The following is a 16758-nucleotide window of genomic DNA, read 5'->3' as shown; positions in this document are numbered from 1 at the left end:
CCCATTGATTTCAAAAGGGAAAAAGGGCTTTCCGTTCCGACGGGGCGTTTTCTTACGCAGCCGTTTGTAAAAACGCCCCCTAAAAAGCGCATGTCACTTCTTGAGCAATTTTTCATTGGTCAATAGAAAAACAGCTCCAAAAACAGCCGCAAAAAACCGTCGAAAATCAGAGGCGGTTTTCCCGTTTTTAGTCTTTCGTGTGAACATGCCCTTAGACAGAGTAGATCTTTTACAAAGATGGGCCTTGCTCAATTGGTTTTGCGCACATCTGTGCATTACATTAACTGCCCATTGATTTTATAAGGTGGAGAGTAAGGCTGGATTCACACTATGCTGAATTTACATGCGGACATCTGCAGTGTATTACAGTCCCAGGAATATGGATGAGATTTCAACAAATCTCATCCACATGCTGCTGAACATTTTCTGAACAAACTTCAAAGCATGCTGCAATTTTCAAAACTGCGGCAAGCTCATTCTATTCTACATTGCAGAGGCTGAAATCCGCAGCAAAATACACAAAAGGGTAGGAACACACTAGGCAGAAACACTGCGTATTTTCCAAAATGGATTTCAATGTGGAAAATCTGCAGCGTATTACAGTAGCAGTGCGGGTGAGATTTGAACAAATCTCATCCGCACACAGTAGAAAAATTCTGCTGGAAAAAAAAAGTTCATAAATGGACCTGCGATGCGTTGTTTTTACCTGTGAATTTATGCAGTGGAATCGCTGTTCTTCTGTTGCGGGTTTTCCCCATTGAATTCAAATGGAGAAGTAAAACCGGCAACAGAGCGATATGTGTTGCGACTTTTACGGGGGAAACTGCAATCCGCTGCAAAAGTCGCAAATTAAAAAAAATACAAAACAAAATTTGTATTTACCTGGCCAGTCCTAACAACGCAATCCTCCATTCCGAGCTCAGCCCGGCCTCCTGGGATGACGGTTCACCCATGTGACTGATGCAGTCAAAGAAGGGAGGTACGTGTCACCATGACTACGGCCGGGGGAAGTCTAAACTTTTTTTTTGCACAACAGGATTTCCGCAGCGGACATTCAGACTAAAAAACTGCACTACTATTTGGTGTGGTTTTTAGGGCACCATTCACTGCAGCTACCGGGGCGGGTACGCTGAGTAGTTTTACACAGCGGATCCACCTAGTGTGTTCTTACCCAAAACGTGAGCATTTTTGCTGCGGTAAGGGTCAGTCAGTGCCCACTTGTTTCGCAATAAGTAGTTGATCAACAAGCAGCAGTGACGAGTTAATTATAAAAGGGTGGTCCGAAATAAAACTTACATGAAGGGGTTAAGACTACATTGGGTTGCCATCTACGCATCAGTAGCAAGTTCTAATTCTCTGTTAAATTGTACAAAATTTAATGCAAAATGTGGATTCAAAAACTGTACCTGATGAAAAAAGGTCTTGTCCACCACGTTCTCAATATGTTTGACTTTCTTGCTGCCATGACCTTTTGCCTCGGCCATGCCATCTAAATTATTATCTTCCCTATACGGAGAATGCCGAGGCTGGAAGTCTGAAGGATCTATACCAGGAGGAGCGTGACAATACAGAAGCTTACCCTAAAATATAAAAAGCATTCTGCTGTGATTTTGCAAAATCCAAAAATTACACTTTGAATATATATATATATATATATATATATATACACACACACACACAGCATTTATATTTATCACAAAACAAACCCCTATGACGTACATTGACATAGTCCTTCAATATATACCGTGCAGATCTTGGCTGATCAGGCTGCCCATGTGCAGTCATAAAACCTCTCATATCTGCAAAGCAAACAAAGTATAGAGAAACAGTATAATGTATAAGATGTGTGTGTACAAGACATTCATGATGTAATGGAAACATGTACATCACTTACATCCATATGCAGCTAACAGTTCTTCTGAAGTAGGTGCACGGTCCTGATCCTCATCTTCTCGAGGTCGAATGATATTTATACCATAAATGGCCTCTAATGCATATCGTGGAATTCGCTGTGCAATGTAAGTACGTTAAGAAATCTATAAATGTACATGTCGAGCATGAAATACAATCAGTCTATAAGATCTTAAAGGGAACCTGTCATCCACAGTATGCTGCTCTTACTCAGCTCAGATGATTTCAGCGGTCTAACACCTATTTGCTTATTGGGGTTTTCCAGGACTTTTATATTGACAGCCTATCTTTAGGATAGATTATTAATATCAGAAGTTTCAGAAAACCCCTTTAAGTGAAGCAGATTTTGAGAACTTCCATGCAGAGCCTGGGCAGTGCAGCCAGAGATGATTCAGGCGTATTCATGAGCTCGCGCTAGATCAGCCCACACTCCACTGACAGATGCCTCCATAGGACCAGTAATAGGGAAAGATGGGGCAATCAATGGACAGTGAGCGGAGCTAGTGGAAAATATACAGCGCTAGCGGCAGCTCATGAATAAGCCGGAATCATCTCGGGAGGCGCTGCATAGGCTCTGCATGTAAATTCTCAGAAATGGCTTCACCTAGACCTCTGAAATAAGGGTGCCTGTCACTTATTTGCTGGTCACTAGATTATGCTGCCCTTAGTGAGGGCAGCGTAACGTGGATGACAGGTTCCCTTTAAAGAAGACCTGTCAGCTCTTGTGTGGTGCAGTACAAAGGACTGGTCTGTTTTAGTAAATACCTGCATTCCACATTGAATAACAATTCTGGAGTAACTTTTCTTAATACTCTGCATTGTGACACTCCTGGTATTCCTCCTGGGAGCATATGGATACATTTACAACTGTCCACTGTACCCTTGTCAACAGGGTGCATCTCCACACAGTCTGACACTGTCAAACAAGGGGACTTGGCTGCTTCCGTAACTCCCATAGGAATGAATGGAGAGAGGCGCGCACATGGATGACCACCTCTCCATTCAGTCTCCGCCTGGACGCAGCACCCGCTTCACCGGGTAAGACAGGGGTCGCGTGACCTCCGTTCTGGAGATCGGAGAGGGTCCCAGAGTGGACATCAAACATTTATGGCAAATCCTGTGGCTAGGCCATAGATGTTTCAGTGGGGAATACCCCTTTAAAGTAATCCAAGGAAGGCCATGATATGAAATGACGAGTGTTTATGACGATCCTTTATGAGATGTTTTGAACCATTTACAGCCTTTCTTTAAAGGATATGAGAGAGATTGGTGGGACATGGTCTCTCATCTGATCAATTGGTAGGATGCCACTACATATCATCTCTGCCTTTGTGGAAACAAATGAAGGCATCACAAGGCCAGGGCAATCACAGAGGCACAGTCCAGGCTCCACGTACAGCGTCTGCAGGGGAGGAGACAGAGTTAACTACAACTAACCAAATAAACATTACAGCATCATGTGATATAAAAATTATTATCAGCATAAAACAGAGCTATGACCTGAGAGATACATCTCAATCTGGTCTGTTCAGCAGACAATAGTGTTATTTACTAACCATAGGAAACGGAGCATTGTTTTGTTTTCCTATCCAACTAGGAATTGGCCAGTGTGAGCGCATCGCCAGGCGGCTTACTGCACACAATAATGTCTGTAGTCAATGTCTGTAAACAATGTGCTTACACACATTGACTGGCCTCATAAGGAATAAAAAACAGGTTAAAGGGGTTATCCGGGTTCACTGGAATGGGACAGTAGTGCAATACCTTGCAGGGCCGCTACAAATGTAATGGCACGTGCAGGTTCGAACGGAGAAGAGAACCATGTAAACAATGAAGAGGCTGCAGCGCTTGTACGCGCGCTGCAGCCCCTTCAAATAGCTGATCGGCGGAGGTGCCGACAGACGGACCCCCAACGATCTAATGACGATGGCCTGTTCTAAGGATAGCCCATCAATTTTAATAACCCGGATAACCCCTTTAATAGTGGTGATGTGGACACACATGGAGATAGGTATTTTAGAGCAGAGATAATAATCTTCTAAACAAACAACATTTTTCTGGATGGCTTTCAAGATAACTGGCTAAAATACCCTCTGTAGCAGGCACAGTATTAAACAAAAAAACACTTCTTCACACTTGTTTTTATGTAAAAAACCACTGGCTTGAAACCAGGTTAGTATGCATTAAATAATCGGGTGTTTCCTGCTTAATTTAATTAAAATGTTTCCTTTTAAGCACAAGTTCACTTTGGAACATACAGTCGGGTCCAGAAGTATTTGGACAGTGAGAGTTTCCATCATTTAGCCTCTGTATTCCACCACTATGGATTGTATAAAAAGCAATGAAGATGTGATTGAAGTGTAGATTGTTAGCTCTTCAAGAGGTTTAAAAAAAATATTACATTAACCGATTAGGAATTACAGCCATTTTTTATATAGTCCCTCCATTTTCTCAGACTGAAAAGTAAATCGGACAAACGAATAAAATTATAAATATAAGGATTATTTTTATTAATTAGATGCAAATCCCATACAGTCAATGACAGCCTGCAGTCTGGATCACATGGACATCACCAAATGTTGGGTTTCCTCCCTTGCGATGCTTTGGCGGGCCTTTATTGCAGCCAGCCGCCTTTAGTGGATGATTCTTTGTGGGTCTTTCTGCTGTCATTTTTGTCTTCAGTAAGTGAAAAGCAGCTCAATCACGTTGTGGTCAGGTGACTTGAAAAATGTCGCTTTTTTTAAACCCCAAGAAGCTCTTGGGTTGCTTTCATGGACGCTTTGGGTCATTATTCATCTGTACTGTACATAACCATCGTATCAGTTTTACAGGATTTGACTGGACCTGAGCAGAAAGTCTCACTTCAGAACTCATCCTGCTACTTCTATCTGCAGTCACATCATCACTAAACACCAGTGACCCAGGTCTATTGGCAGCCATTGGTGCCCATGAAAGAACACTGCCTCCACCATGTTTGACAGATGATGCGGTATGATTCGGATCACAAGACCTTCCTTTCCTTCTCCATACTCTTCTCTTGCTATCATCCTGGTACACGTTCATCTTTGTTTTATTTATCCAAAGAATCTGCTTCCAGAACTGGGCAGCCTTTTTAGGCTTCATTCACATCTGCGTCAGGGCTCCATAGGTTTCTGTTTCCATTACCACGGATTTCAATGGTGACCTATGGTTTCCGTTTGGGTCAGTCAGAGCTCCGTTCCAACGAAACAGAGCCCTGACGCAGATGTGAACGAAGCCTTAGATGTTTTCTAGCAAAGTCTAATCTGGTCTTTGTGTTCCTGAGTATTCCCAGTGGTTTACATCTTGAGATAAACCCTCTGTTATTTACATCCATGAGGGCGTCTCTTGACTGTAGACTTTGACAATCGTACGTCTACCTCCTCGAGAGGGTTGTTGACTGGACTAGATGTTGTGAAGGGGTTTATCTTTACCAAAAGAAAGAATTCTTTGATCATCCAATTTAGTTGTCTTCCAGGCCTTTTGTTGTTGCTGAACTTAGCAGTGCATTGATTATTTTTAATAATGTACCAAATACTGCCATCGATTGCCACAAACCTTTAAAGGGGTTGTCCAGTCCCTAAAAATTGATGGCCTATATTTAGGATAGGCCATAAATATCTGATCGGTCAGGGTCCGACACCCAGGACCTCTGGTGATCAGCTGTTTTGAAGGGGTCGCAGCACTCGTACGACAACAAATGTGTCTTCTAAAAAGATATTGCTGCTCTATAACCTAGAACTGAACCTTAAATTACCTGAAAGTGCTTCGTGTGGCCTGGAGTTGCCGAAACCGAAACCTTCTTGTTCCCCAGTATAGTGTTGATTGTTGAACTCTTACCAACATTGGGATAACCCACCTGACGCAAATTGGAAAAAAAAAAAAAAGGATTACATTTGAGACTACTTTATAGTACAGCAAACTCTTCACAACAAAGAATGTAATGGCATGGTAAAATAAGATCAGGACAACTGTCCATCTGGAGTAACAAATTACTTCGGGATTATACGGGGGTCGCAGAAACCTGCAGCAGGAGCCGGCTGTCAGTCACTGCTGGGGTCCCGCGGTGATCACACGATCTCCATCACGTACATGCACGTCATATTGCGGACCCTTCCTATGAAGTGCATGTACGATATATTGCACGAAGGGGTTAAAAGAAATCAGAACAAATAGGTCTTTTTTCTGATTACACATTTTTCTATAGAGGTATTCTGATTAAAATAAAAAAATCTTTAAAAAAAAGGTTTGTCATTATCTATATTTAAAAAGGGTACTTGTAACTAGATTTTAAGGCACTAAACCATCAGTAGGTCATTATACTGCAGGGGTTTGGCATTCTAATCACGCATCTTTAAAAACTGTCCGTTTTAGCATTTTGCCTAAAAAGACGTTATAATATAGTGTGTGCTGTGTGTAAATGACCAGAGGAGAGTCCTGAGATGAGTCCAGGTGTACTGGCCTTGGCTTCATCTGAGCACTGAGCATGTGCAGGATGTCGCTGGACTCATTTCAAGGTTCATCCCTGGTCATTTATAACTGCTTTTTGCCCAAATTCTAAAACGGACAGTTTTGAGAGGGGCATGTTGGTGGTTTAGTGCCCTAAAATCAAGTGGCCAGTTCCCTTTAACCCCATAGTGACCACCAATACACCTTTTCACGGCGGTTACTAAGGGGCCTTAGGCTAGGCCACCGCGTTTTCACGGCGGCCCAGTCTAAGTCCTGCACGGGTGTTCCGTGTAGGCTGGAGCCAGGGATCTGCTGTCTGATGACAGCCGGGCTCCTGCTCCAATGCCGTTTAACCCGTTAAATGCCACCGTCAATAGTGACCGCGGCATTTAACTTGTTTACAGAGAGAGTGAGCTCCCTCTGTCACCAATCGGCGGCCCGCAAATGCAATCGTGGGTCTCTGATGGGGTGTCATGGCAGCCGGGGGGCCTGATAAAGGCCCCCAGGTCTGCCCTGGGCATAGGCCTATTAGGACGCGCCGGAGGCACGTCCTAATAGACTGCCTGTAAGATTTACACTGACAGGCAAAATTGCTTTAGTATAATAAGTATACCAAAGCATTATAGCGGCGATCTGAAGATCACATAGTAAAGTCCCCTAGTGGGACTAATAAAATAATAAATGTGAAAGATTATTAATAAAAATGACAGTAAAAAAATAAAAAAAATCATTTTTTCTCCACAAAAAGTGGATTTATTTAGTAAAAGTGTAAAAAAAAAAAAAGAAGTACACATATGTGGTATCGCCGCGACCGTAATAACTCAATTAATAAAGGTAATATGTCATTTAAACCGCAAGGTGAACACCGTAAAAAAAAAAAAAAAAACGGCAAAATTGCTATTTTTTTCCATTGCCCCCCAAAAAAGTCATAATAAAAAAAATCAATAAGTCCCATGCACCCCAAAACAGTACCAATCAAAACTACGTCTTGTCCCACAAAAAACAAGCCCAAAAAATCACTACATTGACTGAAAAAGAAAAAAATTACGACTCTTTGAAAGAGACGATGCAAATACAAATAATTTTAGTTAATAAAAAGTGTTTTTATTGTGCAAAAGTCGTAAAACAAAAAAAAACAACTATACATATGTGGTATACCGACCCATAGAATAAAGGTAACGTGTTATTTACGCCGCACAGTGAACGGCGTCAATTTAAAATGCATAGAACAATGGTGGAATTTCAGGGGTTTTTTCTAATCCCCCCCCAAAATAAGTTAATAGAAGTTAATCAATAAATGATATGTACCCTAAAATGGTGCCATTAAAAAGTACAACTAATCCTGCAAAAATCAAGTCCTCATACAGCTATGTCGACGGACAAATAAAAAAAGCTATAGCTCTTTGAATGCGACTATAGAAAAACAAATAAAATAACTTGGTCATTAGGGCCTAAAATAGGCTGGTCACGAAAGGGTTAAATGGACGCTAACTTTTCATACAACTTATGCTAATCTAGTAGTATACCTGATATCATGCAACTTTGCAAGGAAAAAACAAGCTTTGAAGTAAATTGCAAAGTCTGTATGAAGTTACAGCCACTAGGTGTCTCCCTTCCTGTCATCTGCTGTCCACCTCCTGTTCCTATGCAAATTCCGTTCATAGTTATACAGAAGAGAAGACTGACTGCAGGAAGTGGGGGGGGGGGGGGGGGTCTGTGCTAAAACGTGTCCCCTGTACTCATATAGCCTGCTTGACGCTGCAAATATCCAGTTCATCACTCCTGGAACACATGTAAGTTTTCTTCTTCGTTCTGCTCGCTCATGTAATCCTTGCAGTAGCAGCTTGTGTCTGTATCTGGCTGCAAGTATCCCTCAATAAGAACTTAAAATCTGTTCATAAAACTACTGCTGGGTTCTCACGTTGTGGTCAGAATGCGTGTTTTGCCATAAATCTCAGTTTCACCATTTTGCTGCGATTCCACGTAAAATCGGGGAAAAACACAAAGCTCCCAACGTACAAGCGAAACTTGTTCATAGGGCTAACCGAATAATACCCCGAATGATACTAGTGGTCCTAGTGACTAATTAAAACTAAACCAGAACAAGAAACAAGTCACGACCAGGTGTTTGAAAAAATACAAATAATCTTTATTAAAGTCAATTAGACACATGGAGACAACGTATAACACTTAGACATACTAAAATGCCATGGACCCTCGAACACAAACGGAATCCGAACGTAAAAGCAGAGTAGCCCCCCAGATGTAAAAATGGTCTGACACAACCTATATATGGCTAAAGTGCATAAGTACATATTAATGAGCAGGTACTAGGCATGGTACGCTTTGCACAGATGAACACATAAATAAGTATAGAGAATATATATAAGGTACAATCTAAGCAAAAACGACATATAAAGTAGTATACCTACACCTGCGTGTAAGAAGATAAATAGGAGATCAAGACCAGGAGGGGGACCTCTGCTTAACCCAACGCGCGTTTCGCTGGTGCTTCGTCAGGGGTTGAATCAACCCCTGACGAAGCACCAGCGAAACGCGCGTTGGGTTAAGCAGAGGTCCCCCTCCTGGTCTTGATCTCCTATTTATCTTCTTACACGCAGGTGTAGGTATACTACTTTATATGTCGTTTTTGCTTAGATTGTACCTTATATATATTCTCTATACTTATTTATGTGTTCATCTGTGCAAAGCGTACCATGCCTAGTACCTGCTCATTAATATGTACTTATGCACTTTAGCCATATATAGGTTGTGTCAGACCATTTTTACATCTGGGGGGCTACTCTGCTTTTACGTTCGGATTCCGTTTGTGTTCGAGGGTCCATGGCATTTTAGTATGTCTAAGTGTTATACGTTGTCTCCATGTGTCTAATTGACTTTAATAAAGATTATTTGTATTTTTTCAAACACCTGGTCGTGACTTGTTTCTTGTTCTGGTTTTGTTCATAGGGCTCTATAAGCCCGACTCAGGATTTTCTATCCCAAAGAAAGCCACAAGTGAACACTACGCAGTGTTGTTTTTTTTTTTTTTTTTTTAACATGGGAGCCTACGTAAATGCATGCCTGTTTCGTATGCCATAACATTTACGTCATGGGCTTTTTAATAGCCTTTCATGACGTATTCGTGAAACGGATAACATTATCTTATATATATTTTCGAAAGTTTGTTTGTTTGAAGCCCGATTTTTCATTGGTTTAAAATGGATCACGTCATCGAGGCCACCGTACTAACAGGATGTGCCAAGGGGGAAGTGGTCTTTATTCCTCACATTTCCCTCTCTCCAAATGATGTTCCTTTCGAGTTCAAGCGGCAACAGTTCCCAGTACGCCAAGGCTTCGCAATGACAATTAACAAGGCTCAAGGTCAATCCCTGAAAGTGGCAGGAATACACCTTCAAAGTCCCTGTTTTTCCCATGGGCAACTATATGTTGCTTGCTCCAGAGTCGGCACTGGAAAGAATCTCTACATCTTGGCACCAGATCAAAAGACAAAAAACATTTTTTTACAAGAAAGTGTTGGAATAGAAACGCAGTCCTAAATCAACCCTATATGAATCTGTAATGAATATATTGCTTCATTTCATTTCTTTTATGCTTCCAATAACATTATTTACACTCTCTAGCAATTGAATTCATATAGAGAGGTAGCAATTAGGCTGGGTTCACACGAGCATGTTCGGTCCGTAAAGGACGGAACGTATCTCGGCCGCAAGTCCCGGACCGAACACACTGCAGGGAGCCGGGCTCCTAGCATCATAGTTATGTACGACGCTAGGAGTCCCTGCCTCTCCGTGGAACTACTGTCCTGTACTGAAAACATGATTACAGTACGGGACAGTTGTCCAGCAGCGAGGCAGGGACTCCTAGCATCGTACATAACTATGATGCTAGGAGCCCGGCTCCCTGCAGTGTGTTCGGTCCGGGACTTGCGGCCGAAATATGTTCCGTCTTTACGGACCGAACATGCTCGTGTGAATCCAGCCTCAAATTCATACTGAGAGGTATTTAGAAATAGTGAGCTTTTACTCTATCCATACTGTAAGTCAACCTCCCGAGCAACGCCGGGTATAAATGCTAGGAGTCTATAGGTGAGAGATCCCTTAAACTGTTAGGCATCTGTTACAGCCTATGTTAAATGTATATGTCTGGAGCTTTTTTCCCGGGGCATATGTCAAACGCAGGCAAAAAAATAAAAAAAAAGTGATGTGACCAGAGCCCTAAGGGAACGGAAGTCTCAACATGTAGTCCTGGTAGACTTCAGAGCCTGAAGACAAACACCCAGAAATCAAGTGAACAGGAAGAGGGTGCAGCATGAACGGAGCGCTCAGTGGGAAAATCGGTAAAATGCTAAAGCACGTTTATAACCACAAATTAAGTTAAACTAGAAGCTCATGCTTTTATTTCAACTTAAAAAAAAAATAATTAATGACCCCTTTCCTTTATTAATTTATGTGTTTTTATTTTATAATAAAATTTTATATGTACTTTATTTCTTTTTATTAATACTTTTTTTATTTACTGGGGGCTGCCATGTTTTATTTGATCTGTGTATGTGTCCCTTAATGACAGATACACAGATGGAATATGGCAGCTACAGGGCATACGACATAACGGGATACGTTCATTACATCCTCTGCCGTCTTGCTCTGTACAGTGCGTACATGCGGTTGCATAATTTTGTGTGTGTGTGTGTGTGTGTGTGTGTGTGGTGTTTTGGGGAGAGGCGCTCGACGTAGCACCGGTGGGGGGGGGGGGGGGTGTGTGTGTGTGTGTGTGTGTGTGTGTGTGTGTGTGTGTAGGGGAGGGGGGGGCGCTCGACGGAGCAGCGGTGCTCGCCGCTGTTTCTTCTAAACAGCTGATTGGCGGCTATAAAGGATCAGCTTGTCAGCTGTTTTGAAGAATCAGCGGCGAGAACCGCTACTCCGTCGAGGAGGGTTTGCGCGTGGCACTGTTGCATGTTTGGGGGGGTTGTGTGTGGTGGGGGGGCGCTCGACAGAGCAGCGGTGCTTGCTGCTGTTCCTTCAAAACAGCTAATTGGTGGCTATTAAGAATCAGATACTAATCAGCGGCGAGCACCGCTGCTTCGCCAAGTGGTCCCCCATACACACAATCCCCCCAAATATGCAGGTAAGGTGTACGCGCGCGCGCGTGTGTGTGTGTGTGTGTGTGTGTGTGTGTGTCGCGCAGTTGCATGTTTGGGGGAGGGGGTGTGTGTCTCGACGGAGCAGTGCTACTCGCCGCTGTTCTGTCGTTCCTTGCTCCTACTGTGAACCGCCGTGTAACTACATGGCGATTCACAGTAGCAGCAAGGAATGAAGAAGCTTTTTTTTGTTTTGTTTTGCAGGTTCCACTGGACCGTTTGGACTACATCGTAGATTCGTTGGATTACGTCGATCTACTTTTTTTTAAAATTTTTTAAATAAAACGGTGAAACTGGTTGTGTGGGGGGAGTTTTTATTTCACTAACCCCCCCATTATTACCCCGGTACCCACCGCCACCAGGGGTACGATCCAGTACCCGACCATCTGTAGTGACGGTCGGGCATTCGGCGGCTGCGGGCTGGTATTATTAGTCTGGAAAGGGCCAAAAACAGTGGCCCTTCCCACCCTAGTAATGCTAGGCTGCGGCTGTTTTATTGTATCTCGCTGGTTATGAAAATGGGGGGGGGGGGACCCTAGACAAGACACTTAATTTTTTTAGCAACGCATTTTTTTTAAAAAACGCTTGTGTAAAAAATCATGTATGTACTAATGGCGCGCTTTCCCATTGATGTAAATGGTAAGATTAATCAAGCGTTTGGCGCGTTTTTTAGGCGCGTAAAATGCGTCAAAAACAGTCAAACGCACACCGTGTGAACCTGTCAACTGAAAAGTCATTCACCACAGGGGCTTCCATCATCCTTATTGGATGTTTACACGCTTAACAAAAAAAACATCTGAAAATACGGAGTGGTTTTCGAGGGAAAAAAGCCCCTGATTTTCAGCCGTTTTCTAAGCTACTAGCGTTTTTTGCTGTGATTTTTTATGTCCGTTTTTGGAGCTGTTTTTCTATTGAGTCAATGAAAAACAGCTCCAAAAACGGCTCAAGAAGTGACATGCACTGCTTTTTCCAGGTGTCTATTTACGCGCCGTTATTTGAAAATGAGGCGTAAAATAACACCCCGTCGGAACAGAACACCATATTTCCCATTAAAATCAACGGGCAGATGTTTGTAAGCGTTCGGCTTCTGATTTTTCAGCCGATTTTCGGGACGTTTGCGGCTTGAAAAACGGCTGAAAATAGCCCGTGTGAACATACCCTTAGCCTTTTGACATGTCCTAGTGCTCTGCCAGCTGCCATTGTAAAATCACTCCCAAAATGGAGCTGGACAATGCGTAGCAATTTGAAGACACCTCTTCCTGGCTTGTAGCAAAAAATAGGGAGGGGGTGAGTCTCCCTCCCCCACATTTACAGCAGCTACTGTAGGTCAGGCTGCTCTGCCTGATTCTCCTTACTGTCATTCTGGGAAGTGCTCCCTCTGCTGGCCAACATAGGAAAACCTGTCAAATTATTTAATTTTTAATACTTTCCACCTTGTGGAAAAAAAAAACAGTAAACAAAACTTAAATATAATAAAAATAAGTAACTTGCTAAAAAAAAAAAAAAATTTGATATATTTGGCGACACATTGCGTTTAAGACAAAAAGGTCAGGTACGCTTTAATAATAATCCTGAAATCTTGAAGTTTTCGCTCTGGATCACTCCAATAACAAAAAGGTGATGATCACAGCTCCCCTCCCTGCAGAATGAGGTGGCAGAGCATGCCCAACAAACTCTTCCATACAAGTCAATTAACACCTTATGTCTACAGGTCCCTCTGGTCCACGTGGCTGCTGTAAAGCATATCTCTGAACGCTGTGAACAGCAGCTCAGGCAGAATGGCTGCCCCCATAATCCTGTACAGAAAATAGATCCAAAATATCTACAGTCAAAAATAAAAAGAAACTATAGTCCAAGACACTCTCCTCTGCTATCCGATTGGCTAGTGCTGCTCACGTGAGCACATCGGGTAGCCTGAGAAGCACTGCGCTGTAGGGCATACCCAACAGGAAATCTGAAGAGACAGCCCTATGGTCCTTCAATGGACTGTCCGAGTATGGGTATAATGGGTATAGATAACATCACAAGGTATCTCGGTGACGATCAAAGGGGGGGGGCTTCCTCATTTGATTTCCACTTGAATGCCACAGCATACAGGGGGTTATACATTGGAGATCAAAGTTTTCTCTTATCTCGGTCGTTATTGCAGGACCCTGGCTGTGTAATACAACCACGTGCCCGCACAATCAGAGCGCCGTAATAGTATAGTGCAGGTCCTCTGCAGACTCCTGCCTGCGCCGTCTGATTTAACCATTTTAAATTCTGAAAATTGGAAGGTATGAAAAAAATAAAATGAGATCTCCACACAGCTGGACAAAGGCAGCACGGATTGTCTCTTTATGACAACCTGATAACACTTCAGTATACGCCAGTGGACTGGAGTAAATGAAAGGCAAAGACACACAAAAGTAACAACCAAACGAGAAGATGCCAACTCACCAGCCCTACAGTGATCTGTTCCGCTTTGATCCTCTTCCCTGTATGTATGGATTTGAAAATTTCCAGGAGTTCATCACTTTGCACTAAGTGGCTTTCATTACGGACAACTTTTTGTTCAGTCCTCTCTGAATCATGCTCTGGTAGAACACGTCGTTCTTCACCCTCCGCATCTTCAGAGCAGGTCTGCCAACCTTCATCATCCTCACAATCTTCATACTCATCACTTGTGTCGCTGGTCTCATGGTCGCTGGAAGGAGCAATTTCTGTTTCACTTAGATCCTCATCACTCTCACTGTCTTCTTCATCTGTAGTCTCACCTTCATTCAGTACATCAACCTCTCCATCACTGCTTTGCTATTTAAAAAGGTCACAGAAAGGAGGATGCCATGTCAACAAATATATTATATACAAAAAAAAACACTATTCAGAGACACTTTATATGCACAAAAAAGGTGTATAATAAAATGATACAAATTAGGATTAAATCAGTAGTAAACAATGGGAAAAAGGGAGTCTGCAAGATGAGCATTCAGTGTAAGGCTGGGTTCACGACCTATTTTCAGACGTAATGGAGGCGTTTTACGCCTCGAATTACGCCTGAAAAAACGCCCCTAATACCCCTACAAACATCTGCCCATTGCTTTCAATGGGAATTACGATGTTCTGTTCCCACGAGCCTTTATTTTACGCTTTGCTGTCAAAAAACGGAGCGTAAAAAGACGCTCTGTAAAAAGTAGTAGCATGTCACTTCTTGAGGCGTTTTTTGGAGCTGATTTTCCATTGAACACTATGAAAAACGCCTCAAAAAACGTCTGTAATGAAGCCTCAAAAGAAGCTCCAAATTTCATTCTCCGCTTCAAAAACGCCTGAAATCAGCTCCGTATTTTTCATACGTTTTTTGTTAAGCGTGTGAACATACCCTAAAGAGTCTGGTCATATCAGCTCTATTCTACAGCGGATCATAGAGGCACTAAAGGCCCATACACCCGACAAGGCCCATTTAATAAAGTGGAGTGTATGTACTATTTTAAAGTGTTTTTGATCTCAGACTCACACAGCGTCTAAAAAATGGATTATAGAAGCATAATCCCCATAAAAGAGTCAACCCGAATAAACATTTTTCTCATGGCTTCTGCGCATTTCAAAGTGTAAAAAATAAGAACTTCAAGACAGAGCACAATATTTTCAGCCCAGTTTAGACTTCATTCCTTGGAGGTTTTTAAGTGGTTTGCTGGAGGTACGCTTTGTATATGTCAAATGTCAGAAAGAAGCGGGTCCCACCTATCTCTAGAACGGGGCCCCCTAAACTCCATTCTACCTTTCTGTGTTGTGGCTGAAGCGTGTGATTTCCGACCATGAACTATGGAAACTGCGTGGCTCGCTGAGCTAAGCCGTTTCCGTAACTCCCATAGTAGTGAATGGCAGTAGCGTAGCATGCGACCTATGGGGTTTCCATAACTACCATTCAGTTCTATGGGACATACGGAAACAGCTTAGCTCATAAAGCTACACCGTTTCCGTAATTCATGGTCAGAAATCACACGATTCAGCCACAACACAGCGGGACACGCATCTATCTGACATTTATGACATATCATATGGATATGTCAAACGTCTCCGATGGTAAGACCCTTTAACGCAAAGCAAGTGATAAAATAGGTTAAAGACGGTCATATGAAATTAGAGAAGAAAAAAAAAAGTATATTTTTTCCATACAAACAGTGTCACGTCTGTCTATGGGATGTATCTGGTATGGCAGCTCAATGGTGTATATGGAGAAACAAGTATTGTTACCTCTAAACAAAGAAATTTGTTGTTTTACAAAATAAAAAGGCCCCTTCGCGAAAACTGACAAGTCTTCACCGGAGTTGTGTTGGAAGGGATGTGGATGTAAAGGTTCATATTTTCACATGTGGTGGCAATGTCCGGAAGTATACTCATTTTGGAGGCAGATATTTGATATCATCTCCCAAATATCGTCTTGTAATGTTAAGCCGGATCCAGCCCTGGCTTTATGTTTTCTTAATATACACAATATTCCACACCCTTTTCAAATGGTGTCCAGTCACATCATAATAGCAGCACGTTTGCTCTTAGCTAAGTACTGGAAACTGCCCACTCAATACTCCATTCCTGAATTGATTAATCAGGTAAATGTCTCCTTTAGTATGGAACGCATGTATGCTTTGAGATCCCATAGGCTTCCTCACATCCTTACTCTATGGGAACCATGGACCAAGTATCTCTCCTCCTCCTCACAGGGCATTCAGCTGATTTCCCTTCTTCCACCTGTAGTTTGACATTTGTAAGTCCAAGACATATGTTTTAGGTTTTTTTAATTTAGGTTGCCAGACTCATACCACTAGTAAGACAACATATTCTTCATAATCTAACATATTTACCAGGCAGGGAATATTTGTGGTGTTGATGTAACCATACGAATATGTCAATGTAATGCTGATAATACGTTGAGTTCAATGTGATATATAATCTGAGGCCATGATATTAATAATATTGTTATAATACTATAAGAAACCACAGAATCTACATGTTTGAAGTTTATTGTGTGGACCTAATATTGTTATAGTCCGATATCGTTTTTGTTTTTCTTTCTTTTTCTTTTCCTGTAACTCTGAAAAGTTAATAAAAAAATTTAAACTTTAAAAAAAAAATAAAAAAAAAAATAAAAAGGCCGCTTATTTCTATTTTACCCCCCATGACGGCCCTACCTCCCTACCTGGAGATTTACCAGATGAGTAGATTTATGGAGGGACAATGGC

General features: G+C 42.1%; 1 protein-coding gene across 1 annotated transcript in view; it reads right to left on the bottom strand.

The window, feature by feature from the left end:
* The window catches only part of LSG1 (large 60S subunit nuclear export GTPase 1), a 42400-nt gene that overhangs the window by 2663 nt on the left and 22979 nt on the right, over positions 1–16758 (bottom strand). The window contains exons 8-13 of the mRNA XM_075861750.1: positions 13979–14332; positions 5687–5788; positions 3170–3313; positions 1895–2018; positions 1720–1799; positions 1407–1580 (exon numbers count right to left, since the gene is read on the bottom strand). Coding sequence (XP_075717865.1) covers positions 1407–1580; positions 1720–1799; positions 1895–2018; positions 3170–3313; positions 5687–5788; positions 13979–14332 — 978 coding nt within the window. The remainder of the gene's footprint in view (positions 1–1406; positions 1581–1719; positions 1800–1894; positions 2019–3169; positions 3314–5686; positions 5789–13978; positions 14333–16758) is intronic.

Source organism: Rhinoderma darwinii, chromosome 4 (genome assembly GCF_050947455.1).
Source record: "Rhinoderma darwinii isolate aRhiDar2 chromosome 4, aRhiDar2.hap1, whole genome shotgun sequence".
NCBI lineage: Eukaryota > Metazoa > Chordata > Amphibia > Anura > Rhinodermatidae > Rhinoderma > Rhinoderma darwinii.
This window is presented reverse-complemented; position numbering and strand designations above follow the sequence as displayed.